The sequence below is a fragment of the Falco cherrug genome, chromosome 15, assembly GCF_023634085.1.
Source record: "Falco cherrug isolate bFalChe1 chromosome 15, bFalChe1.pri, whole genome shotgun sequence".
Taxonomy (NCBI): Eukaryota; Metazoa; Chordata; class Aves; order Falconiformes; family Falconidae; genus Falco; species Falco cherrug.
In genome coordinates, this window is record NC_073711.1 from 22,260,825 (window position 1) to 22,287,994 (window position 27,170).

Sequence of the window (27,170 nt, forward strand, 5' to 3'; positions counted from 1 at the left end):
TGTATCAGAACCTAACTGGAAATATCAAATCAGCATTTTTTAGCTGATTATTTTTTCATGGAGAAGGCATATTTAATAAACTTTTTCATCTTCTCCAAACAAATAAATATAATCCTGATTCTTTAACAAATATTTAGCCAGTATTTTCAAACCTTGAGGTCAAATTCTCACTAGTGAGATCCTCACTCCTCAGTTACACACAGGGAGATGGTTTATTAGCACCTACAGAGCACCTGTCATTATGCCTGTACGTAAGGGTCTACAGGACCAGGGCTTTAAAGTGCATCTCCTCAGAACAGGTATCCCATTTCATTTTGGTTTAGGCCGTATTTGGTGAGGATGTTATTTAAACTGGGAAAGAACTGCAAGGCGGCAAACTGCTCACGTCAGTATGTTCTTGGTCGAAAGGTGAGAGCGGATGGTGGAGGACCACAGACAGCGAATGCCTGCCCGAAAACGAAAGGCAGATGAAATTCAGTGCAGATTTATGTGCCATGATGCACGTGGAGAAATCTGATTTCGCAAATAAAACGAAGGTTCTGAGCTGCCTGTTCCTATCGAAGGGCAAACCCAGGAGGCCTGTGCCGCCCTCACAGCGCGCCCCAGGCCGCCGCAGCGCTGCTTTGGCTTGGCATGTGCGCCCTGACATTCGACTGGCATTAAAGATCACGCAGATGCACACGTGAGCAGTTTGATGTTATACAAGAGATTTCTCGCTGTCAGATTGAGGACTTTTTGTATTTCTCCTCAAAAGGTACTAACACCCTTTGCATTTCTTCCTTAACCACTGCTAACATCTCACTCTGTTCAGTGCATGAATGACACACTGAAGCTTCCGTGGTCGCTCCTGATACACATTCAGTGGCACTCAGACATTACAAAGCAAACTCTTCTGCTCTTAATGTCTTTATAAATCGACAGACAAGAGCTAGAACCGCTGCCAGAGGAACCGTTTCTATGTACTGGTGCTTCCAGCAGCCGCTTCCCCGCTGCCGAGGCCCCGGGGGCTGCCGGGCCCGCTGCTGAGCACGGGCTAGTCTTCCCCCCCGGTCCCTCAGGCGGCCGAGCCCCTCCAGGCCCGCAGCTGCACTGCACTGCACTGCACTGCACTGCACTGCACTGCACTGCACTGCACAGCCCAGCCCAGCCCAGCCCAGCCCAGCCCCTCCCGGGGCTCGCAACGACGGCGGGGAGCGCCCGGTGCGCCCGAGGGGCGGCGGGCCGGGTGCCTCAGGCTGCGCGCCCCGCCCCGCCCTGGGGGGACCAATCGCCGCGCTCCCGCCCCGCCCCCGCCGCGCGCCTGACAGCCGCGCCGCGCGCATGCGCGCCCCCGCCCCACGGCGGCTGCGCGTGGCGGGGCGCGGTAGCCGGAAGCCCGGAGCCGCCACCGAGCCGAGCGAGGGGGGAGAGCGCCCTGCCGCCCCGCGCCCCTCCGCCGGGCCCAGCGCCGCGGAGCCGCCCGCCGCCATGTCCAACATGGAGAGTATCCTCGGGGCGCGGGTCTCGGCCGTGCGCCCCCGCCGCGAGGGGGGAGTGGGGGGCGGCGCGGGGCCCCCGCGGTGGCGCGGGTGCGGCCGCTGCCGGTGGGTGCTGGCGGCCCGCCGGGGCTGGGCGGCCCGGGGCTGGGCGCGGGGCGAGGCCGGGGCTCCGGCCGGGCCCAGCCGGGAGCCGGCGATCCGGGGCCGGGCGAGGCCGCCCCGCCCGGGGAGGAGCCCTGAGCCGCCGGGAGGGGAGGGGGCGAGGCCCGGCCCTCGCCGCGGCGGTGGGTGGTTGCTGGGCCGCGGGCCTTGATTGGAAGGGGCTTCTCGGGGACTGGGGGCTGAGGGTGGGCGTGAAGCAGAGAGGAGCTGTGCTTTCTGAGTCGGGGGTCGCCCGCCCGGCGGGTGGAGGAGGGGGCGGGAGTGCCAGTGCTTCTTTCTAACCTTGTGGGGGGCGAGGAGGGGGAAGGTGGTCTCTCGTCTCTCCCAGAGCTGTGCTCCACGGGGGGACGGCCCAGTGCCCGAGGCAGAAAAAGCAACGTACAGTGTAGGGCAGTGCAGGCTGTGCCGCGGGGGTATGCTGCGCAAGGCTGGGGTGATGTCGGCAGTGCTAACTCAGCTGTCCCTCCAAACAGTGACCGCGGCCAGCTGGACAAACCTGGCTGTGTTTCCTGGTGTTGAAAAGAAGTTGCACGTAGGGAAACCCATTCTGGACAAAATTAAACTTTCTTGCTATATATAACTGTCTTAACACACAGGGGCAAAAAAGCCTTAAAGACTGTAGAGGTTTTGGTGGGGTTGAAGCGTGCTGGCAGTGCTCGGTGTAGCTGGTTATGGAAGGGACTGACCAGGGGCTGGAGCAGCTGACTGCGAGTCACAGCTAATGGTGGAAGGTCGGTTTCACTTGGGTTGTGGCTTGAGAAAGACACTTCAAGGGTGGAGCAAGTATGTGTTCATCAGGGATGGGTGAGCTATTCTAATTTCAAAGGTAAATGCCCTAAGTGAGTAGCTGAGGAAGTTATTTCAAAATAAGCTGCTTTGAAATGCTGCTTCAGTGCAATCAGTGTAAACAGGTGATGTCATATTTTACCTGGCGGTTCTGATCTCTGACCTGAAGCATACCTGAATGAACAACCTAAAGGTATTTTCCTGTTTGGTAAATTGCCTAATCTGTGGCTCAGTGCAGTACACTTACTGCTGCTATGAAAGGGATGGTGACCTAGGTTTTAAAGCAAAAAAATACAAATACAAGCAGCAATCTTTGTGTTACTGGTAGCTACCGTAATAGATACCCTAGATATAGGCACAGCTGTTACCTTTTTGTGGCTTGCTTGTGGTGTTAATAGGGTAACTAATATATCAGCAGACTTCCTAATGTCTTCAGGTTGCTGTCAGAGCTGTAAGATGCATGGCTGGACTTGAAAGGAAGAAGGCAATTCTGGAATAATTTATGTACTTGAAATATTAAAGAAACCTCAAGTACCTCAGAATGTTTAGCTTTATGTGCTTCCACTTAACTGTTAAGCATCTTAGTACTTGCTGCATCTTCCTCTTGAGATATCAAAAGGTGGCATGAAAGAAGCCTATAAAGCTTTGTACTTCCATTTTGTTTGAGAAAGACTGATACTATTTGGAAGCTTTCATCAACAGTATTTTAAGAGTATGGGGTTTTAATTGTTATTTTTACAACATACACTTTATTCTCTGTCAGTAACACTCAATGCAGTCATTCTAAGCCACTATGAAGGCTTGTTCTACTGTTGTCTTAGAGTTTTCAGCTTAAGCAGGACCTAGAGCTTTTTAAACAGAAGAGGTTATCTTGCTGACTTAAGTATTCTTTCCCGAGAAGTCAGATGATAGAGCTGTTGGGGACCCCAGAATCGCTCACATGACCCAGGGCTGGGAGGCTGCTCTGTAAAGGAGCTGCATGAGCAATTTAAGCCTGAGATCGTGCTGTGGCTTGAAAGGGCAGCCTTGCCTCCTGGTTTGTACCTGGGCATGGTCAGCCAAGGCAGTTTGCTGTGACGCTGTTAATTTGTCTTGTTCCTCAGTGGCTGGTTTTTTTTGGTTTTTTAGATGGAGAGGTTTCAGGTAGGCCAGTAAACTGCATTTCCATTTCACTGAGAGCTGAGGACTCTGGATGTGTGAGTGAAAGTAGCTGGCAGAGTAAGACTTTCAGTTCCTCTTAGAGGATGTTTGGTTTGTTGTATTTATCAGTCTGAAATAGGTTTGATGCTAAGTTTAGCGAGCTTGGGATCTGAACTTATTTTTTGTGGCCTTATGTTTTAGAACCCAGATAATAAATAGCATTGTAATTGTAAAGCAGCTTGGTAGATCTTATTGTGTGACATTCAAGGGCTGACTTAAATAACATTGTCCAAGTTTTAACAGCACTAACAGAGAAACACAGTATACGCTAGGTCTGATAGCACCTCAAACAGAGGGCAAAATACTGCAATGAAAGGATTGATCGTGTTCCTGAACCCTTAATGCGTGCTGCAGAACACCTCTTTAATTTGAAGTTTGCTGCAAAGGAACTCAACAGAAACTCAAAAAAATGTGACAAAGAAGAAAAAGCTGAGAAAGCGAAAATTAAGAAGGTAAGCAGTGTGTGAAACAAGCTCTTTATATCTGTTGTTTACATACTGTATCAGGAAACTATCTGGTGTTTTTTACCATTTTCCTAGTACACATGCTAATATTACTGTGGTAGATGCTTGTGATTTAAAATATACGACTTACAAATCTTCCCGTACTTATTAATAAATGTGAGGATACATTCTTGTGTATCTTCTTGTACAACTTAAGGTGTTTGCTTCCTGAGAAGATTGTCTTGCATGGATTTTGTTGGACTTTTTTCCTTAAAGTTAAAAATATTTAATGTTGATGTTTATCTTCTTGTGTTAAAAGGACTTTGTAGTGGCTTTGCATGGCAGGGTTTTGGTAGTGGGGGGGCTACAGGGGTAGCTTCTGTGAGAAGACGCCAGAAGCATCCCCCATGTCTGATGGAGCCCGTGCCAGCTGGCTCCAAGACGGACCGGCTGCTGGCCAAGGCTGAGCCCATCAGGGATGGTGATAGCACCTCTGTGATAGTGTATTAAGAAATGTGGGACACACACACACACACACGACCAACTGTGCCAGTGAGAGGGAGGAGTGAGCGTGTGTGAGAGCAACAGCTCTGCAGACACCAAGGTCAGTGAGGAAGGATGAGGAGGCGGTGTCCCAGGTACCAGGGCAGAGGTTTCCCTGCAGCCTCTGGAGAAGACCATGGTGAGGCAGGCTGTCCCCCTCAGCCCGTGGAGGTAACAGTGGACCCCATGCCAGAGCAGGTGGATGCCCAAAGGAGGCTGTGACCTGTGGGAGGCCCATGCTGGAACAGGTTTCCTGCCAGGACCTGTGGCCCTGCGAGGGACCCACACTAGAACAGCTCATGAAGAATTGCAGCCCATGGGAAGGACTCATGTTGGAGAAGTTCATGGAGAACCGTCTCCTGTGGGAGGGGCCCCACGCTGCAGCAGGGGAAGAGTGTGAGGAGGAAGAAGCAGTAGAAACCACATGTGATGTACTGACTGTAACCCCCATTCCCTGTTCCTCCCCACAAGCAGCACAGGGTGACATAGAGAAATGAGGAATTCAAGTTAAGCCTGTGAAGAAGGGAGGGATGGGGGGGAAGTTGGGTTTTTTTCTGATTTCAGTGGTAACAAATTACACTGATTTCCCCAAGTCAAGTCTGTTTTGCATGTGACCGTAATGGCTTAGTGATCTCCCTGTCCTTATCTCAACCCATGAGCCTTTTGTTATGTTTTTTCTCCCCTGTCTGATTGAGGAGGGGAGTGACAGAGCAACTTTGGTGGGCACCTGGCATTCAGTCAGGGTCAAACCACCACAGGCTTATGAAGAGGAACTTCAAAATAGTTCTTGAGTCCTTGAAGTAGCGAAGAGGGAGACTAAATTTAGTTGACTTTTGTTTTTGTCCCTGAGATACAACCATACTGACGGTATGTTTTTGTTTTGATACAGGAAACTTTTAGGAATGAGAAAATTATGTTTCTGTAGCTCTGTAAAACCTGCTACTTGAGGTGTATGTTAGATACCTTCCTTGGAAAGAAGTTAGGGGTTCACATCTTGAAAAAGCTTGAGGACTATTGGGGAGGAGGGAGCGGTTTTGTCTCTCAGCAGAAAAGATACTGTGATGAATTGATGCTTATTTAAAAAATGAAATAGGCTATTCAGAAATCATGTTTACAAGAGCAGGGAGGGTTAAAATGCTTTCTCTTTTCCTTCTTTTTTTCAACAGGCAATTCAGAAGGGTAACATGGAAGTTGCACGAATACACGCAGAAAATGCAATCCGCCAGAAGAATCAAGCCATCAATTTCTTGCGGATGAGTGCCAGGGTAGATGCTGTAGCAGCAAGAGTTCAGACCGCGGTGACAATGGGCAAGGTAAGCCTGTTTTCACAGATCTGTTGCAAGGATGAGACCTCTGATTTTAGAAGTGACTTAATTGTATCTATAATGAGCTGAAAAGTTTCAGTTTTGGTTCAGATGTAGCTAATAGTACTGGAATCCCCCTGGCAACTGCTGCTAGAAATAGATTGCTGTCCACTATGTTTTGTAGCTAGTAGCTTCTGTTAGCTGTTATTACTGGTGCTCCTTCAGATACAGTGTGTTTTACTGGTTATATGTAAGATTATTTTGCAAAGATGTTGCTCCCTTTCCAAATAAAGTCATGACATAGGACTTGTGATAGCTATGTTAGTACTGCTGTACAGCTCTTCAGCCAGAGAGTTTGTTCTGCCATGTGATCTGTATACCAAATACATCCCTGAACATTTGACAGGTCTTCAAGACCCAGAAAAGTTAATGTCCCGTACACCTCAGTTTTTAGTGAATTATAGGTCAGAATGCGTATTTGAAGTGTTTGAGTTAATTTATAGAATTTGGAGTGGTAGGAACTACTAAAAAAAGTGGTGTTATGGATGGCAATAGCGTGTGCCCTACTGCTTGATACTGTAGAAACTCTGTGGATAGGAGTAGGAGATCTTGGTAAGAAACTGCTCATTTTTTTTTCTAATAATATTTTTACCTCATTTCAGGTAACAAAGTCAATGGCAGGGGTAGTTAAGTCTATGGATGCCACGCTGAAGAGCATGAACTTGGAAAAGGTAAATAGACTTACTTTTTTTGGAGCTGCACATCAAAAGCAGAAAGGGCAATGGGCACAAGTTTTAAAAAAGGGAAATTCCATTTAAGAGAAGAGGTTTTGCAGTGAAGTTGGTAGATCCTGGAACAGGTTGCCCAGTGTGGTTGTGGAGTTCTTGTAAATGGAGAAGCTCAGAACTTGACCGGGCAGGGCACTGACCAACCTGCTTGAACTGCAGTGTTGCACCCATTTCAGAGTTGACACTGGGAGAGGAGGGGGATGGGGGCAAGCTTCTGATCTCCAGGAGCTGCTTGCCCTTGTAGTGTGATTCTTTTGCCAGTTGAGATACGTTTCTCTCCTGTTATCTGCAGATCATTGATTTAATTCATATTATTTCCTAGATATCTGCACTAATGGATAAATTCGAGCATCAGTTTGAAACGCTAGATGTTCAAACACAGCAGATGGAAGACACAATGAGCAACACTACTACGCTAACAACGCCACAAGTAAGAACAGTAAATTTTTTTAAAAGGTGATTTTAAAGTGTCTAAGCTGTACGGTAACGTCTAATTCTCCTCTTTCTGCCTACTTTGAGACACAGCAGCAACTGGAACCTTTTCACTTTGTGCTTCTTTGTGATAAAGAGACTATTTCAAATTATACTCACAAGTACAGAGGATCACATATATGTATTTTAGTTTATTTCACTTTTATAGGAGGCTTTATATTATGTCTTAAAAACTTTAACTCTCCTACTGAATAAGCAACGTTTTGATTAGTTCTTAATGAACTTCTGAACCGGAAGACACTGCAGCATTAATTATCAAGGCAGAATATGCTATGAGAAGATCAATAATTTTAACTCACTGTTATTAACAAAGTTATGTTAGTCACTACGAAATTAGTGGTAGCGTATGCAATGGAAAGGTTATTAATTGCCTACTTTCAATTTATGGACATGTTTACTGAAATAAATCTTTAAGCAATGCTTGACATAGCTAAGAATTCCCAGCAGCTGTCCCTTTGTGCGATCCTACAAGGAGCTACACGTGCTATTCTAACAGTAGTTTTGTCAAGAGAGAAATTTACTGGGCATAGTACTTTGTAAATAAAATAAACAAACCTAACCCCAAATCCAACAAATCTATTGGAGATGGTTTTGTTTCCATGTTGTGCAAAGCTAATAATCAACACTTGAAATATTCAAGTATATGTTTGGGGTTTTTTTACAGATAAGTTTGATTCTTTAGAAGCATTATTTCAGAAGCTAGACTTCAATTAATAGGATTTTAACAGGCTGAGCACCTCTACTCATTATTTTTGTGTTGTGGTGGTGAAGCACAAAAATGTTTGTAAAAGGCATTTACCTTTAAATCAGTTTTGTTAAAATAATTTCTCTTAAGATTTAACAGAAGAGGTTGTCGTAAACTACAATATGCAACAACTAGTTTTGTTTTTCTTACTCTAGAATCAAGTGGATATGCTTCTACAGGAAATGGCAGATGAAGCAGGGTAGGTAAAATTTGGAGTGACTATTTCTTGAATAAATTTTGCTGCCAGCAATCCTTTCTGGTTACCTTGAAGGTTAGATACCCTTGTTTTATACGTCTGTTCCTTGGAGGCAGAGAATAATCACCATTTTCCTTTCACTTCTGGACATCGCTTTTTTAATGGTTTAGTTGCCAGTATTTCATTCTGGTTTCACTCAAAAGCACTGTGAATGTTAAGATGCAGGGGTGGTTTTGCAAAAGCCTAAAATCAATGTTACTTGCTGTGTCAGGATAGCGTTTTATTGTTTACTTGGATTGGCTTTAGCGTATAGCAATCCTTGCTACGTTTCTCCACACTTTTCTTCCCTCCTGCCCCTTACCACATTAAAACTTCCTGTAGCTCTGCTCTCACAAGCTAGGCATTGCAAAGCAGGTCATCATGATGTGTTTAAGTGTTGGGGGTATACTGAAATATTTCAGAGAATTTTACTTGCTTTCTTGGTGATGCATAAGTTGGAAGTGTTGCTCTGTTGGCTTGAGGATAAATACCTCAGTAAAACTTTTTTTATGAATGAACTCTATTGTTTATACGTACGCTACATCCGATACACCTTTGTTAAACGGCAATCTTGCTTAGTTCTGATTAAACAGAATTTATTTAGCTATTGCTAGTTACACGACTTGTCATCTTGGTAAATTTACTGATCAAGTTGTCTTAACTAGCTGGAGTACAGTGTTCATGGGATGCTGGTGGCCTCATGCCATCTCAGTATTCCTCTGCTTGTCAATTACTGCGCTGCTTCCTTCAGCCATGTACGCCTGACTCGGTTTTTTTGTTTTGTTTCCTCCTATTAGTCTTGATCTGAACATGGAACTACCTCAAGGACAGACAGGTTCTGTTGGTACAAGCGTTGCCTCAGCAGAACAGGTAAACATTGGATTCAATTGAAACTGATGTTTTCTGGAGAAATGTGGTATGAGAATTAACGCTTTGCTCAGTCAAAACAGGCTTGCTCAATTGTAATTAGATTTTAGCTGTCCAAAAGAAATAGTGTGCAGTTAAGAGTCTTGCAATCAAAATAATTTTAACAGTATGTTTGTCTGCTTAGTAAATCCAGAAAGTTTAGATGTTTCAGGGTTTTTGTTTTTTGCATGGTTATTTTAGAGTTCCAAACAGTTGACTCTCCTACCTACTCCAAATTTAATCCATCTCCCATAGCATACACGAGGCCTTTGGGGGTTTTTTCCCCTTTAGTGTGTGAAAGGTCTTATGGGACTAGTGCAAAGGAATCCACATTTGCTGTAGATGGATAGCTTAGCATTTTTTGTGCATGAACAGACCCTGATGTCAGGGTTGCACAGATGTCTTGGTGAGCTGCTTTCCCCATTCTAGGGGAATATGTTTGAGAGAATGGAAAGAGAACAGGTTTTATTCTGTCATCCAGTCCTTGTGGAGAAGGCTGTAGGGAGCCCCATCTTAACTGACTAATCTTTGGGAAGCCCTGAGAATTCAACATTCTTTGAAAAGTTCATTTTCACCTTGTACCAGACCCCCTAAAAAGTTGGACCTACTGTCTCACTGCTCAGTTGGATGCCAGCCTTGGTCAGACAAGACTGCATCCAAGTAAGGATGCAGTTCTGTAAGAGCTGATTTGCACTTGCAAAAATGATACATTAAAGAAAAACCCAAACAGCCCTATCTCTGCTTGCTGTGTTCTGAAACTCCTTCCTAGGTATCCACTGCGGGAGGTAAGATAGCTGTATGGACCTCTGGTCTCGCCTGGTACAGCGTACAGCCATTTGTAAGGTCTTAAGCCAATCTTGCTAGAATTGTACGTGAGAGCATGTCCTGTCATCTGGACATGAGATTGCTTGACCATTGCAGAACTTGGCAAAAATGAATTTTCATATTACTCATCGCTGATTTCTTTGTGTTTTACAATTCTGCAGGATGAGCTGTCACAGAGACTGGCCCGCCTACGTGATCAAGTTTAAGTTAAAGAAAGTTGCCGTTCTTTGTAAATGCTTTCAAAATACCCCTTCTGTCACTTAACCCTCCACTACGCTAGAGAGGCGTATACAGTATGGCCTAGGTATTTGAGTATTTGTAATATAGGGTACTCCACTCCTAGCTTGCTACTCTTTCTAAAATACATTAAGTAACCCAAAAATATCAGCTCTCTAATGTCCTTTTCTGTACATTTTGAAGTTGATATATTTTTTGCAGGCTTTTTTCACAAAATCAAGTTGATATTAAGTCAGCTAGTAATGTTGGTACATACTAGCTAATAGACAAGCAGAGTGTCATTGATATATATTTTAAATTATGAAGTGATTTTTTTAAATTATGAGAACTGTTTATGGTTGGAGAACTGAGGTATTAGGTTCAGGTGATTGTTGTACATAACTTTCGTACGCAGCCAAACTCCTGGAACGCACAAAGGTGGACAGTGTGGACTTCATGGAAAATACGCTTCTTAAAACAAATGAGTGGACTTCAGTCTGAACTTTTTAGTCTGTTAAAGCTAGGGTAATCATGCTGAAATTAGTGGTTTAGATCAAAAATCAGTCACCAAAAGCTGGTTTCATATAATTGGGAACTTGTATGGCATCATCACTTTAATACAGGAAGAATAAAATATATTTTTCAACTTCTGTCAATTCTGTTGAGTGTTGCAGCTTGCTCCTTGTTTAATGTCAAGTGCTGTAGCTTCTCCATTTTGCTTTCTTCTGGGTATCCTGGAGTGCAGCCAGTTATGCCACTCACACCTCTATTCTACCGAAGTAACATCTAGTTCCTTGTCAGCAGGGAACTCGTACTATCTGTTTTTATAGATTCAAGCTGAGAAGCCTTATATGAAGTAACTGAAGCCTGCTTTTTGCATTCCTTCTTACTCTGTCTTTGCTTTTACTCTAGTCACTTTTTTCATAAGTAAGGACAAGTCTCGTGATCATATTCCATGCCTCAGTGTTCTTCCATATATGAAAAAATACAGAAGTGCTCTTCCTCGGGTTCAGATCTTCACAGTCCTTCATGAGTCACTGTCCCGACCCTGTCTTCTCTAACCGGGGCGCTCCCTTAGGTCAGCTTTTCCTCCTCTGCATCTCATGGCAGGTGAGAAGTGGATGAGTAGTGTCAGCCAGCTCGATCAGAGGGGGTTATGTTGGGTTAAGAACAGCCGCTTTATTTTGTAAGGTATAATGTTGCTCTCTACAAATGAAATAACATTTGTAATATTGCAGTTGTATGGATAAACTAGTTTGTTTTAGTGATCCCTTTATATTTCTGCACAGTAAGAGAATCTACTGGCTGCTCTCAGTAGCTTCAGACTTCTGCTGCAGTTGTGAAGTAAAGAAATGGTTAGCAATTTGTAGCTGAGACTGCTTGTGATGTGTTGTGGTAAACAGTGATGTTAAAATTATCTTGCTGACTTTTGGGGCTCACTTTTTTATGTTTTATCTTTGTAGGGGTGAGGGAAGGTGTAAAGCACTAGACTTGGAATTAGTTCTTGATATGCTGGTGTTCCAGATCACATGCGTTTCCCTAGTGTCAGGGAAATAGGAAAAAAATACTTCCCTTTTTTTAGTCAAGCAGGATTTTTTCAGTGAAAAACGTGCAAAAATGATGAAACATTTCGGAGTGGTTTCAAACTATATTTTGAATGTGTTACTTAAATCACTTTGAAGGTTTAGCAGGATGCTACATACTGAAGTATTCAAGGCTACTGTAAAAATAAGATAAGGAAAATAAGATACACAAAACAACCTAAAATATTGTGCGATTGTCTCTTACCACACTGGCAGCCTAAACTTACAATTTGTTTCACATGGGGTCTTTTCACTTGTTTACATTTATTTTCAGTGCAGCTTGCTTTTAAACACCTTCAGTGTTCCTCCTGTAAAGAGGAGAAATTGGAAGATGTTTAAAAACCATGTACTCACAGCTGTAGTCTTGGTACAATCCTTTGAAGTAATTAACAACACGTCTTAGGATAGGGGTTATGTACTACGTTTTATTTTCCCCCTTAGCTCCTTCTGCACAATACAACAAAAACAGAACGGTGTATCTATGCAGCCAGGTTGCCCACGACTGTGGTAACTGCTTGTGTGCGTGCCTTTGCCTTGCTGAACTTACTGTGTTTTGTTGGTAGTCAGTTACTTCGTATCATTACAGGACTGGAAACTTACTGTTGTGGAATAAATCCGCCTCTGAGTTTACTTTATGGCTGCTTGTTGATGGAGCTGTACCATAGAGTGCTAAGGTTTTCAGTGTTTGCTATTAGACAGCTTTAGCTACCTTGTTTGGCTTATTTTAATGTGAAAGATTATGCTGATTTTAGACTGTTCCTGGCCATTTTTAAACTATTTGAGGGGGCAGACAGCAATTCTGATCTTGGGTTTTCTGAGTATGTTGCCTTGCCGTGAGCCTTGGGGCTTTGGCAGAATTTAAAAAGACGAGACTGTTCGGTTGCTGCAAGATAAATATTAAATAAGCTTCGTTATCCTACTGGCTATATACAGCCTGTTTCATGGTTCGATCTTATCCCAGGCTTGCAGGCTCCAGTACCGGAACAGATTTCCAGTATCGTTTCTTTAAGGGATTAACAAGTAAACATAATGGCTTGACTGACATAATTAAAGTTACCTGTGCGGGATTATGATGCAAAGGAGGTAGGCAGGTGTAGCTGACTTGGGGAAGAAATACATGTTTGAAACAATGAATTCTTGCTCCACTGACTTCACTCTGCAAATCGCTGCGTATTTTAAGGGGGCCAGGATTTTGTACTGGCTGCTTCTGTGTATAGGACTCCTGCCCTCTCCTGGGGAGAATGATTGCTCTTTAGAAGCACTTTGTGAGAGCTGGCATTCATTCAGAAAGTGTTAGCAGTTAACATTTTATATGTATGTATTTTTCTCAAGCCTTTTGGAAATCCTTAAAACTGAAGGTTACTCTTGGAGTAACCTTTGAGGGTCTCCTCTTTTCTCTCATTTGCTCTTTTCTGAACAACTCTGGCTCCTCACTCCTATGTTGCTGTGTTTCTTGTAAGTTGACTGTATGCATTTATAAAGTTCATTTCATGTTAAATAAATTGTATGAGCTTTTATGTAACCTTATTACCAGATAATATTTCAATATTTATGCTTATGAGCAGGCACATCTAAAGTGAAACATTACTTGAAATGTTGCAAGATGGTTTTGGTCGACTTTTTTTTTTTTTAATTAAACCTTGTTTACTAAAACTGCTAGTGTGTGGTAGCATTAGTCTTCATTTGTTTGAATTCCAAAACAGAGAGCCGTGAAAAGCTTCAGATGAGAGGAGAGGGAAGGGAAGGGAAAGAAGAACAAGAACTTTAGCTTTCTTGATTGCAATGGGATAAAGTGATCAAGTTGCCTTTGTGGAGATCCTCAGAGCCAAAAAATAGTGAAAATTTGTTAGAATATAATCAGCAGTTGTGTACAGAAATAAATCCTGAAGCTGGTGACATGTATAGAGAAGAGAATAATTTTTGTAGCTCTGGTAGAGTTCATTTTGAAAACTGCTTTACTTGTATGACGATTTGTAAATGTAACTGCAAGTGGTAAATAAAATTGTACAGACAACTTATTTCAGATGTGTTCCAATGTTATATGGCTATTTGGTGGGTCTCAGGACATGGATAAACAAGCAGATGTCATGGTGTCACCGATGTTTTCCTGTGAGAAGATAATCAGGAAATTAAATCTTTATGGAGACAAAAATAAGAAGGTACAGTGGGTACTATTGAGAAGGATTTTGGGTAACAGTTTAGGGAGTGATTAAGTATAACAACATGAAATATGATTTAAAATCTAATTTTTTATTTTTTTTTTAATTTAGGCTGGCATGGAGTGTATCCCTCATGCTTAAACCTCTTAAGAGGGTCTTCTGTCTTTACTATATATAGCAAGGGGTCATGTGGAAAACTGACAGGAGATGGTGTGGGTGTGAGTTTGTCCTGCCCAGAGCTGAAAACCTTCCGTTTTTACTTTCCCCTTCCATCAGCGCTTGGGAACAGCAGAGGGAGCCTCAAGCTTTGCATTTCCGTAGGTCCTACATAAATTATTATTTTATTTTTTTTTTAATTCTTAAAACAAAGAGCACTTTCACAGAGTACTTACTAGCTGGTTTCAGGATCCGTCTCCCCTGTGGAACCTTTTGTTTCTGGGCAGTATCAAATCCGGGTAGGAATGGTGCTTGGGTCCCTGCTGGGAAGCTGCTCTGCTGCACAAAACACGACCTGGCAACATGCTGCACAGGGCCATCAGCTAATTGGGGTTAACACCTAGCCCTCCGTGCTAAGTGCCGGCAGAATGTTTCTTTGCTGTCTTTAGGCTTTAATCTGGGACTCTGAGATCTACTGTTACAAGTGTGATAGTAATTTTGTGCTTAAAACTTGTTTTAAATTGTCCAGTTTTCAGTTCAGTCCTGGGTTTCTTCAGCTGTTGTCATTCTGGGTTTGTCCTGTGGTAATTCTCCGATTTTCTACAGAAGGATGCACTCACTGTGTACTGATGGAAAATATATTTAATAGTCAATTTAATTTTCTTACTAGAAGCATTGCCCACACTGAGGATTGATTTGATGAAGTATTTGCTTTAGTTTCAGGGTTCTCTCTCTCCGTGTGGTGCATTGCTTTTTTGACGTTAGCATTTGCATTTGGCTGTTGCAGAGGCTGGTTTGAACTAAAGGCAGCACCCTGCTCAGTACTTTCTTTTTTGTCAAACAGTACTTTCCCGATGAAATCCTGAGAAGGGTCAGTGGCCTTACTTGTATCGGAAGCAGCTCTCTTCATTACCATTCAAATAAAGGAAAAGACCGATGCGAACAATCTGTAACTAATTTCAAGTGCCAATTGAGCCTTTTTAAGTTGGAAGAAGATGCAGTAAGTGAGTCTTACAGGCTCTTGCTTGACCTTTACTACTCTTTATTAAGAAAGTCATGCTGAATCAGCTGTGATACACAGTACAAGATAGAAAATCAATGGGCCGAGGGATCCCAGCTCTCTCCAGTTCTTAGGAAAGCCTTCCAACGGTGCCGCTTGCCAGAAGGTTGTGAGCAGCAGCCAGAACCAGACCATCTCGCAGCAGACAGGCACTTCCAAGCTCTTACTTCTCTAGGTAAGGGTGATTTGGGAGCATAAAAGAACCAAAGTATCACACATTTCTAATCTAAAAGGTGGTTTACTGTTGCAACAATGTATGCATATTGCTCAAGCTATTCTAAACATCTTAATTCCGAGTGAAAGAATCTTTTTGCGAAAGTCTAAAGCAATAAATGTTACATACTAACCAATACGTGTATCTGACAAGGTAATAACTTAATATCCCTACTATCTGGTTCATAATTCTTTATTGCAAGCAATTTCTGTCAAACTGTCGGGATAGTAAAACTTTTTAAAACTTCCTTAAAAAAACCACAATTTTTTTAAATTGTATTTTTTACAAATTTTTTTCTTTTTGCAAAGATTAGTTTAACATAATTCTGGACAAGATTTCTCACAGTCAGGACTTCGCTTCTTTTGCTGCAAAATGGGTTGGTATTAGAACCGTTAAGCTCTGGTTCTGTTGCTGGTGATTTTTCAGTTCCAGGTACCGGTATGAAGCCCCAACATTTGACTTGAAATTCATAGGAAAAGCAGGCAGTCCCATTCAGAGTGTTGTAAATTAGTTCCAGTCTCCAAGAGACTGCTGTAACTAATTGATATGACCTGGAAGTGGATAAAGTCCCTAACAGTAAGATCAACTTTTCCTCTAGTAATTTGACAAATAGAACTTTTTTTTTTTAAAAAAAAAAAGTCCCTTGTAGGCTACATACCCCATTTGTTCTTCCCTGATGGGCATCGTTTCTGCATTGAAGTGATAATGATTTTCCAGATTTCTGCTGATTTGTATAGCAGGTGCCTTTATTAATGCCGGAAGAAGGGAGAGATTGAACAGCAACAACAGCAACAACAAAAAAAGATTCCAGGCAGCAGCTGTATATTGAAGTAATTCCTTATCTGGTTACGTTGCTGTAAGTATTTGACCACCGTTAAAAACTCGGTATTTCTATACAAAATGTATACTTCTAACAACCCCTTCTGCAGAGACAATTCTATTTGCAAGGATAGCAGCAGTAGTTGTGTATTAATGGTAATTATTACATTTAACAATGGCACTGCTTTTTCATCCAATATTTTAAAAATGCACTGTAGAGCAAGGGTTAATACTTACCAAACCCTGGGTTGTCTTGTGTATAGCGTGTTTAAAGCAGCAAATATAGAACGTCCTGGGTTCTCTTTCAAAAGTAATGCTTTTGTTCAAGTTTTACAATTTCAATTAGCCTCCGGTTAGAGTATTAAACAGACCAAGTATTCCCAAGCTCTTTGTAAAGGTCTACAGTGATGTCTGGGAAATCTGGATGTTTTCTCAGGATACTATTTACTGAACCGTACAAGCATTCCTCCTCCTGCTCTATAAAAGATGTGCAGGAAGACCAGTGGTTTGCAGAGTCGCTGGATCTCATTTATTTTCTACAACCACATGGAAATCAGGAACTCCCAGTGTTTGTGTGGGGTTTGGCTCTCGCAGAGTAGGTTCATGAAATGGGACCTGTGCAATGGAAGCTATTAGAAACTCTGCATCAGTGCCTAATTAATTTTATAAGGATAATCTTAGACAGTCGCTGTAAGTGCATGCTGCTTTCTGTATGGACAGTGGTCTGAGGAGTTTCTTTGTGCATCTCTGCTCCCAGCCCCTTCAAAGCCCGTATCCCACCCATTTCCCTCCCATCCCTGCGACCGACAAGTCTGTTGGGCTCCAAAATAGTCTCACTGTGAGTATAAACCCACCAGCAGTGACTCGAGGGAGTCCAGTCTCCTATTTATTTGCGCTCTAGTGGGATGTGATCCGTGGTCTTCAAGGGTGAAAGGTTGAGGGATGTGTGTCTTGTTTACCTGTGCTTTTCAGATAACATTTTCCTTTAATCTATTAAGCAGACACAGCATTTTGTCCCACGGCGTGCAATGGCATCACTAATGATGCGCTTAATTACTACCAAACCACATATGAGTGACCGATGCCAGCAGACAAGAAGAGTCAAAGCCTGGTCTGTCAGCCACGAGGAATGCAGCAAGGCTTCCCACTTCCAGTGGTTAATAGAAACATCTTTCCGCGAGAGCACGGCAACGTCTCTCTGATTTATACATAGTTTCGGTGATGGGATAAAGTCATATCAGATGGTATGAACTCTGACTGATGGCGAAGGGGAAACTAGGTGTTCACAAGTAAGGGTGAGGTGATCCCAAACTATCAATGAGTTTGAAAATCCAAATCTGATTTTTTTGAAAGTTATTTAAAACAACCCCAAAACCCTATAGATGCACGGAGTTAATTCAACCATTGTAGCCACTGCTGCCTTTCAACGCTTTTGAGGTTTTTCTTTTTTGCTGAAGCTATTACATTTAGACATTTGCATGTCATTGCATACTGAAGAAGGCATTTGGACTTAATTTTTTGGCACTGCTGCAAAACTGTTGCATACGTTGATCAGCTGAGGTATATGGCTCGGTCACATGCTATGCTGGGGCTGGTTCACAGACACAACAGGATGGAGAAGATACAGCAACACAGCTGCTAAACATATTTACCATTGAATAGTTAGTCACACTTCTGGAGTTTTAATTGAATTACCTTTGACAGTGAACAGCAAACCTGGTGGGTGATCTACTAAATTTAACTGATGAATGGGCTCCCTAAAATCAATTAGCATCTAGGGCTGTGAGCATGAACACATCCTGTCGCTCTGCGGGGACCGGAGCAGGATCAGAATGACAGCAGCAAATGTGAGACAAAGTGAAAGCATGCATCTCCTGCCGCTGCTGACCTCTGCTACCCACATGAAAGAAAAACAGGAGTCTAACAGGAGCTGAAAGAATCTGACAGTAAATCATTTAAGCTCTGTTTTGCAGAACTGATATAGGATGCTTCTAAACTGCTTGATTAATTCTGGGCAGTATATTAAAAGCAAGACATGGCGGAGCAAGAAGGCTACTGCCCCGTTCCATCGGCGCACCGAGCTGTAAGAAATACCATCTGGTTGCTTTATTATTTTGCAGGGGTTCAGGGCAGTGGGTAGCCAGGAGGAGCTGGCTATCTTCTGTTCTTCAGCTACAGTGGTAGTGTCCTGTGTGCAGGCACAGAGAAGCCCTCAGTCTCTGGGATAGTTGTTTGTTATCTGAATAATCAACTGATGGCAAAATGCGGGCTGGAGGTTCCTCTGACCTTTGCCTCGTCGCAACCCGACCCGCGCGGCGCTCAGCTAGAGCATGTAATGAGGTACAGATGCGACAGGTCGGATAATTGAATACACACAAATATTTGAGGGACTTTCAGGTTGTGACAAACTGATGAAGGCAGAAAACTCTTGATTGGGGCTGCTATCTCTGGGCTTGGGGGCGGCTGGGAAGAGGGGAGGAAGAGGAGCCAGCAGCCTGCCTTCCTCTCACCCTGCTTGCCCAGGTGACCAGAAAAGCGCTTCCTCAGGTATAAATCTGTGCAAACACTTGATTTATTTGGTTTTAATATTGACTTAAGTGAAGACTCGGTTTGGACTATACCATGTGTGAGTTTTGGGGAATTTTTTTTATTATTTTATTGCTTTATTGCATCTCAAAATATGTTCAGATGCCCAGACTGAAGCCTGCCCGACAGCCCTTGCAGGCACCACCATGGGAGGTTACGATTCAAAAACCTTGTTTTCTCGGGGGCGTGTGTGTGTGTGTCCTGCCCCATACCCCCCCCTCCCAGGCTGGTGCCCTGGGTACCACCTTACGGGATGCTCTGAACTCAATGTAGGGCACAGTGGGGCTTTTCTTTCCTCACCTTCATCAGCAGCTAGCGTGGACAGCATTTTTTTTATTTTTAAGAAAAGTGATATTAAGTAGTACTTTTTAAGGAAAAATTCTCAGGGGCTCTGCAGCGAGTGTGGCTCTTGTGCACACCAGGCAGTACTAGCAGAGCTGACTCCGTGCAGCTGTTGCAGGTAAATAGGTACATTGAACTGGTGCTGTGTCCTCAGCCGAATCCTCATCTGCTCACCCTGCATTTCCCGTGGGATGTGGGAGTCCTTCTAGCGTCATCACCTTTTTGCTTCCCTTAAGGTAGGCATCGCCCTGCAGCACGGGTAACGTTGCTCTGGGAAAGGACAAAGCCAACAGGTTTCACTTGATACTTCCCAAGAGGGACCATGGCTGTGCCACCAGGAGGACACAGATCTGGCTGCAGGTTACCTTGGGCAGCCCCAGGTCTGCACGTCGGGAACACCCCTCACCTGCGACTGCAGGTCCCAGCGGCCTCAGCCTGGCCGTAACGCAGCTCAGAGGGAAGCCAGGAAGGCTCCCGGAGCTCCCAACAGGCAAAAGCTCATCTGAACCCCCAGAGCTGTGCAGGGAGAAGGTACAACACCACTGCCACTGGGAATGAGTGTGGGCATGGCCACCACGCTGACCTCGTACACCATTGCCACTGGGGACGGATGGGGGCATGGTCACCGTGCTGAGTACAAAATAATTCCCAGCAGCGATGCTGGGTGGGAAACGATCTACCCTCACTTTGCATGAAGGGCCCAAACCTCGTGGGCGACGTTTGACTGCAATATCGCGCAGCTATGGGGCCTTCTGGGCCTCTGCGGCTGAGCTGAGGTGCTCTTGGGAGACTTGGCACGTCTTCTATCTGACTGTAGTCTTGGGAGAAGAGCATGGCGTTCGGGCCAGACCTGGAAAAGCTTCAGCCAGGGAGACGAGAGGAGATGGAGCGAGCACCTGAGCAAGTCCGGGAGCAGCGCCAAGCTGGCTCCAAGTGTTTCATGACTGCTTTGCAAATGTAACTTTTTTCTTTTTTTTTCCCTGTAAAGCACCAAAAAAAAAAAAAAAAGAGGATGAGATCCAACATGGTCTGACGTTCTATATAAATTATTTTTTGCATTACAAACATATTTGTTAATTTAACTAATGTATAAACAAAGGGCTACTGCCCATGCAGAACAGCCTGGGAAGTCCTGCACTGTGTCTGCAGCGCTTTCTGGTCTTGCTTTCCTCCTCTCCTCCTTTCGGAGCCGCCCTGAAGTTTCCCTCTGAAGCCCAGCTGCTGGGTCAGCTCCTGCCCAGCCTGAGACAGCGCCGTGCTGACAGCCCTGCTGCACACTTCAACTTCAAACACACCATTTCATGGCCCATTCAAGTACTTGGCTTCAAGACGAATACACAGGAACGCGGCTCCAAGCACCCGGATCAATCCCCTCAATAAGATTTCATGCATTTTCAAGTGGTATCTGTCTTGATTTGGAAAACAAAAAGCAAGGAAAAGACAACAGCTAAAAACCTTCCCAGTGCACAAAGTGAGAAATGTGGCTTTAATTTAGACAACTAATCGCTTCCAGCTGAACCGGCCATTAAAAACAGTTGAAGAATTACAATGTAAATAGATTAATGCAGACAAAGCAACATGTGCGCTATTCCATGTCTTCTTGTTACCTACAAAATACTTGGGCAGTGACACACTGTTAGTCTAAGCCACTTGTTAGGTTCTGTGCTAATCAGCTAAAATTAAATAAACATGACTGATAAAAATGACTGTTGTGTTTGAAAATTGATGCACCAACAGAATTTACTCCAGGAGATAATTACAGATGATTAAGTAACAAAAAAATAATTCCTCCAGCACAGGGGAGATGCAGGGAACGGGCACCTCCTCGTGTGCCGTCCTTCCTTTTGGAGGGATGAGCCGAAGCTGCAGGAAGGTCTATGGGTGGGAAAATCCCGAAGGAGCTTTTTCTGCCCCTGGAGTCCCCAGTGACAGACTGAAAAAGGGCTGGAAAAACCAGTGTTTTGCAGTTGGAAGAGCACGTACCTAGATTGTACCTCCAGCGTCCCGCTCTTCCCACCCCAAGGATCAATCTCTTCGTTCGTCTTTTTCAATGTGAAGTATCGCACAGAAGAGCTCACAGGTGAGCCATGTAAGCGACAAATATGTTTCTAAATAAAATGATAGTTTAGATGATAAAGCCAGTTTCCTTTGTCATCAGAACGAGAGCTGATTAAGACTCACCTTCTAAAATAGAAAACATCCTTCAGGTTTTCTTTTTTTTAATTATTTGTTCTTAAAGCAATTTATTATTGGAACGATAACGTTGAGTGGAAGCCGAAGAAAGGGAGTGTTTTCCAAAATGTAGAGTAAATGGGGGGTGGGGGTGTGTGGTGTTGCATTTTTTTTCTTCTCCACAGGATCTGTTGGTAGGAGCTTCAGACACAAATAAATGAAAGGCATCACTTGCACGGCAGGGATCGTAGTGATGGGCACAAAAAGGCCCTCGCCGGTCACATCTGAACTAGACCATCCCCTATAAGGTGACCTGCTCGCCGGGCGGTGAGGAGCACGGTGTGGGCAGGGGCCATGTTTCGAGCTGTGCCCCGGTGCTGGGCTCGCTCTCAGGGGGCAGGCAGCCCACGGGGGTGGGTATCTCCAGGAGAGCACTGTGCAGCACTGACTGACTCGTCACCGACAGCCATCGCCCTTTGCTTCTCTCCCTGATGCCTTCCCACCGTTTCCAGGGGTCACTGCCTACCTCAGCCATGAGGGTGTGATGCTGCTGCGTATCTTCTCGTAAGCCCCAGCAGCGCCGCTGACCCACATACATCAGCGCAGGTTGAACAGGCACGTTCAGCAAAGCTCCGTGTCTGTGGTTCCAGCCAAGGCAGCGAGCTCTGGCTGCTGGGAACAGCCTGGCCACCTTCCCGAAAGCTTGGCTCCAGCACGGCACTTACAACCCCGCTTACACTTGCATACAAAAATACCAGTGAGTTGCTGACCTGGGACCCTCACGGATACGCGAGGAAGATAAAGCAGTTGCCTGCTGTTAGTTTTGCTGCTGTGTTTTAGAAACGCGAGCTACAGTCGGCGAGATGTCACCTGCCCCAGCAGCACGGGCACTGCTGGCACAGCCCGCTGAGGGCACCGAGTCCCTGCAGGTGACTTTAGCGGGACACGTTACATGTGCTGGTGTTCGCAGGAGATGTAATCCTGAAAGCATGCCTGCTCCAAAGGGAGAAAGCAGTTCCTGCTGTCCCGAGTGCGGCAGGCATGAAATACGTCATTTATCGCATTTTACTGTGATAAATAGAATATTTTGCTAGAATGAGCCATATTATTAAGCTGGTTCCTCTGCAGAGCTTAACACAGGCATTTCTACATAATTTTTCCACATATTTTCTTTAGCACACTCATATCCTTTAGTATCTCACCAAAACACATGTTCGAGTCGAGGTTAGCCCCTATGAAATGAAAATCACTTGGGGTGCGGAGGGGGAAGTGGAATATTATTCTTGATCCTGAATTGAAATATTAGAAGCTGACTTCTGAATTATACTCCAGGGTTACCCAGCTATAATTGAGATTGAAATTGGTTTGCTATTTTTGGTACAGCCTGGAAAGCTCCAAGTCTTATTCCCATTTGTGCCGGTGGAAATCCCCACCCATCATCTCAAATTCTGCTCTGCCCGCACCTTCGAGGTGAAGAGTGCCTCCCTGGCTCCTTCCTCCCCAAAATAATGATAAATGACAGCTGGTCAAAATTGTAGCTGGCTGTCGCTCCTCGCCAAAGAGACGAGAAGGGGCTTCACCCCCGAAAGCTGATTGACAGGCAGGGTCAGGGTGGGGGAAGCGCTGGCTGGACCCTGTCAGATCACAGGGAGCTGCTGACAGCTCGCGCCACAGTCAGCCACCTTCCCTCGCCGGTGAGATTTATGCTGCCATTCGGAGGGTGTTAATTAAACCCTGCTTTGCTTAGAACAACGTGGAAAAAAAACCAAACAAAAACCACCCCAACAAAAAGAATGGGCCGAAGTTGCGATGTGCTCTTTTAAATCTGATTTCTTGTTCTGCAGGTGCTATCTAGAGGTGGTTGGGTTTCTCTGGAGGAACCATGAGCGACACACCCTAACGCTCCAAAATATTAAAGCAAAGTTAATGTGCGTTTGCGTTCCTCAAGCCAGCACCATACAGCAGCAAACAGCGTTTCCCAGCAGATAATTAACAATCAGCTCAGAAATTTGCTTATTGATGGGGACAGGCGATACCGGGACATGCCTGGGGTGGGATGGGTCTCCTGCAGCTCCCGGGCTGGCCGTGGCAGAGGCATGCTGCAAGGAGCTCTTGGTTTCTTTTCCAAGTGCAATTTAAAGAGTGCCAAAAGGACGTGGGCACTGTGCATGGCTTCCCAGCTCTTCCAGAGCAGAAATCCCCCGGGAATTCACTCCACGGGTATATTACAGACGGTACAGTGGCTGCATGCTGCAGTGGAAAGGCCCAAAGAGCTTCCCCAAACAAATTAATCAGTGGATTAATGGTTAATGGGAGCTGCTGTCTGTGGGACTGTCCCAACGTCAGTGGCAAGAATCAAACAAGTAGTTAATATTAAATTAATAACTCACAGCAGTCAAACTTTTAAGCCTTCTACTAATTTGGTGTGTTAAAAGCTGAAATAGTATGGACATGTCGTGAAATGGCAACTTCACATATAATAACCACCACCGCTGATTATCGCTAGATATTGAACATTATTTGGGCAGAGAAAATCACTTGATCACTGCTGAGCTTCAAATGTATTTGGGAAGGATGCTATGGAGAAGTTGGTGGCTGGTGGGATAGGAATATTTTGTGCTGTAGGATCTTTGCTTCCAATCTAGACCGCCTGCCAGCACCAGGAGCACTGTGGTGGCACTGGTCTCGGCTTGGTCTGTGCTGGGGGATGGAGATAAACCCTCTGCGTGACCCCACCGGTGCGGCAGCCACTCGCTGGCTGGCAGAGCAGAGCCGAGCAGAGCTTTCTCTTTGCCGAGAGCGCAGGGGAAGGGGCAGCCAGCAGGCTCAGTGTGCCCATGGCACCATCCGTCACCCCTCGCTGTGACGGGCCACCTCCGAACACAGGGTGCTGAGCTCCTGCTCTTGCCTCTGACTCCGGGAAGAAAGGAAAGGCTGAGATCACTGAAAAAAACCTTATTGCTTCAGTCCTGTACGCTTCTGTTGAAGTTATTGGCTTTCAGCCGTATCCTAGCCAGGCTGCAGATGCAAACTGTCAGCCCTGGGCAGGTCTGCCCTCACCTTGCCCGCACAGAAACCGAGCAGGGGCTCTTCCAAACCCATGCCAGGGGATTTATACTTCCACGCCAAAGGCAATGCCAACATCACTATGTTTGAGCTCAGTTCTGCTCGCAATGGGCTTGGGTTTGGGTGGTGCTGACCCTCTGCAGCCTGGGAGCAGCTGTGGGGTGACACTGGCAAGGTGGGGTGTCACCTCAGCCTGCAGTAGCTGTCATCGCTTACAAGTGCAATGGAAAAAAATAATGGAAAGATGGGGAGGAAGCGGGTCCTGCTTCTGCCTTCTGCTACAATCCCTCTGCATCAAATTGGTCCAAAGCCAAGCCAAAAGGAGACAGAAAGGGCTGCGGTGAGGCGAAGTGAGGGGTGGGGATTTCCTGGAGGACCTCCTTGGTTTGCACCGGGAGCAAAGCAAACTACAAAGTGAGATTAAAAAACCAAAACAAATGGAAAAAAGAGGGGGAAAAAAACAACCAACTCAGGCAAATGGTCTGTGATAACCCAGATCTCATTGTTAAATGTCTACAGGTTACTGCAAAAACAAAGGGGCCAGATGGCAGCCCCTCGCCGGAGCGGGGCTGTTTGCTAAGAGCTGCGGGCAGCGGCAGCCTGGTGCTGCCCGGGGAGCAAAATTCCTCCTTAAATCTCAATTCCAGATTTGGGAGCTCCCCATGAAGGTGCCCTGGCAGCACAGTGGATGCTCTCAGGCTCCGCACGGAGCGATGAGGTGAGGAAGCCGCTCCGCTCCCCTCCAGCTTTCTCTGGTTTGTGCTTTTGATGCTATTTTCCTGATGGTTTGGAGTTTTTAAAAACTAAAATTGCTCCTGTGAGTGCTGGAAGCCAAAGGGAGGTAGCGTGCAAGCTGGCCCCGGCTGCTTTCAGCAGTCCTTGTTCTCACCTTGACGGTCATTCAAGACTATTATTTTTTTCTTATGAAATGCCTCAAATCCATAGTGGAAAGCATGTAAATCAGAGAAATACTAACCTCTGGGTTCCTGTGTCACAGAAGGTAGAAGTCCTCTACGACAAGTCAATGCTGTAAGCTAAAATCAATGAACTTTATCTTCAAGCCTGTATTTCAAAACCAAATAAAACTTTCTCTTGCTTTAACCCTCTGAACGAACAACTCCATTTTATCTTTTATTTGCTAGAACGGTGGATAATTTTCTCTCAACACCACCAGTGCAAAACAGCATTTTGATAATAAATCATTTCCACTGCTTCAGTGAAGAAGTGTGTTAGTACGGTGGGATCGGGATGCTGGCAGGACACAGAGCTGGAAACAAGTGCGCTGAATTGACAGATAATAAATATTAACCAATTAATGAAATGGTCGATGGATTTAGTCATGTCAGTGAAGGCTGTTAACGAAGCCATGATGCTATAAAGCCAAACTGACTGGCAGAGCTGATCGCTCCAGGAGATGCTGAATCATTTTTTTCATCATCTCAGAGGCAAAGAGCACTCAGTGCATGGTGGGTGAAACAAAATGCTACCAAGGACACTGATGTGCCTTTTACACAGTAACTTTAAAATACCAGAGCAGAGCAGCTGCATCCCAGCACAGAGCGCGCCACCGGGGGATGCTGCTGAAGGAGGGAGGCTGGGTGCACAGGTGCAGAACCCACAGACCGTCCACGGGAAGGGCGTTTCACCACCCATAAGAGTTTGGGGGTTTCAAGGGGGCTGCTGCAACCTGCAGGGACCGCCTGAGCTCTGTGACCCCCAGCCCCGTGGTGCCCGGGAAGGGGAGAGCGGTGCTCGCTGGCTGGGAGCCTGGGAGCGTGGCAGCAGGGATGGGGACCCACCACCAGCACGTGGTGGTGGCACTCAGGGAGCAGCGTGGGGTGAAGGTCCATCATGTGGGGAGCACTGGGAACACACCCCAGTGAAGCACGTGCTGTTCCGTAGCACTATTGGTGCACCCACACGGTGTTGGGGCTGCGCCGCGGGGACATGGAGGGACACATGAAACAAATTACGAAATTGCAGCTCTGCCTCCCTCGCTTCCCCCAGCCCCGCTCGGCCCCAGGGCTCCCGCGTCCTGCAGACGGGTTTGCAGACACATGTCAGCGAGTCGCCTCGCACAGCCCCGGCATTTCCCGGCGAAGCGCCTGAGCGGCGGCTGTCTGCTGGGGAGAGGTGTCCCCTTGCAAGGAAAACACGGGGCAGGTGCACGTGCTGGGGCGAGAGCCCGTCAGAATTAACAGCCTGAAAGAATTTGATTTACCTCAATGTATCGATCGGTGCAAACAAGCAAAAAGTATGTTGAGATGATCAAATGAGATGGGGTCTTTTTTTCTTTTTTTTCTTTTTTTTTTTTTTTAAAGTGGTGAAAAATACCAAAGGCATGACCGAGGAATTAATACGCCACTTATAAACACGCTGCGGGGAAAAGTCAAGGGGAAGCAAACAAGACCCAAAATAGCTTTATCTCCAAACGTCCCGTGAAGCGAAGGAATCCGCTGATATAAACACAGGAATTGCAACTGGCCACATGAAACAAAGCCCCGCTTTCAGTGGCACCTGGGGATGGTGAGATGGAAGTAATTCCTCTTTAATGAAGATATTGTGATGTGTCTGAGGCTTTGGGCAGAGCAGCAATCTCCGCTGCCTGGGAAAAAAGGGGATTAAGTTACAGAGCGGCCTTGCTGGAGGAGAAACCCCCTGTTTTAAGCAAAACCTTAGCTGGCGTTATCTGTTTAATGTGTTGCACGCCATTTGCGGCATAAACATTTCCAGTTCATTTTAATTTCATATCGTAGCAGAATAATAAAGACAGCAGGGTTATTGGTCGCAGCTGCGCAAATGTGGCAAATGTAACTTGAAGAATTATTCTGTCAAAGAGACAGAGCCAGATATTATTGTTTTTTCCCTTACAGTCGTGCCAGCAGTTAAA

General features: G+C 45.2%; 1 protein-coding gene across 1 annotated transcript; it reads left to right on the forward strand.

The window, feature by feature from the left end:
- The first annotated feature begins 1,326 nt into the window (after positions 1 to 1,326).
- Positions 1,327 to 13,724, forward strand: CHMP1B (charged multivesicular body protein 1B). Its single transcript, XM_055727447.1, has 8 exons — positions 1,327 to 1,483; positions 3,981 to 4,078; positions 5,779 to 5,925; positions 6,579 to 6,647; positions 7,027 to 7,134; positions 8,097 to 8,140; positions 8,974 to 9,046; positions 10,069 to 13,724. The coding sequence occupies exons 1-8, from the start codon at positions 1,468 to 1,470 to the stop codon at positions 10,111 to 10,113; spliced, it is 600 nt and encodes a 199-aa protein (XP_055583422.1). The 5' UTR covers positions 1,327 to 1,467; the 3' UTR covers positions 10,114 to 13,724.
- Positions 13,725 to 27,170: the final 13,446 nt, after the last annotated feature.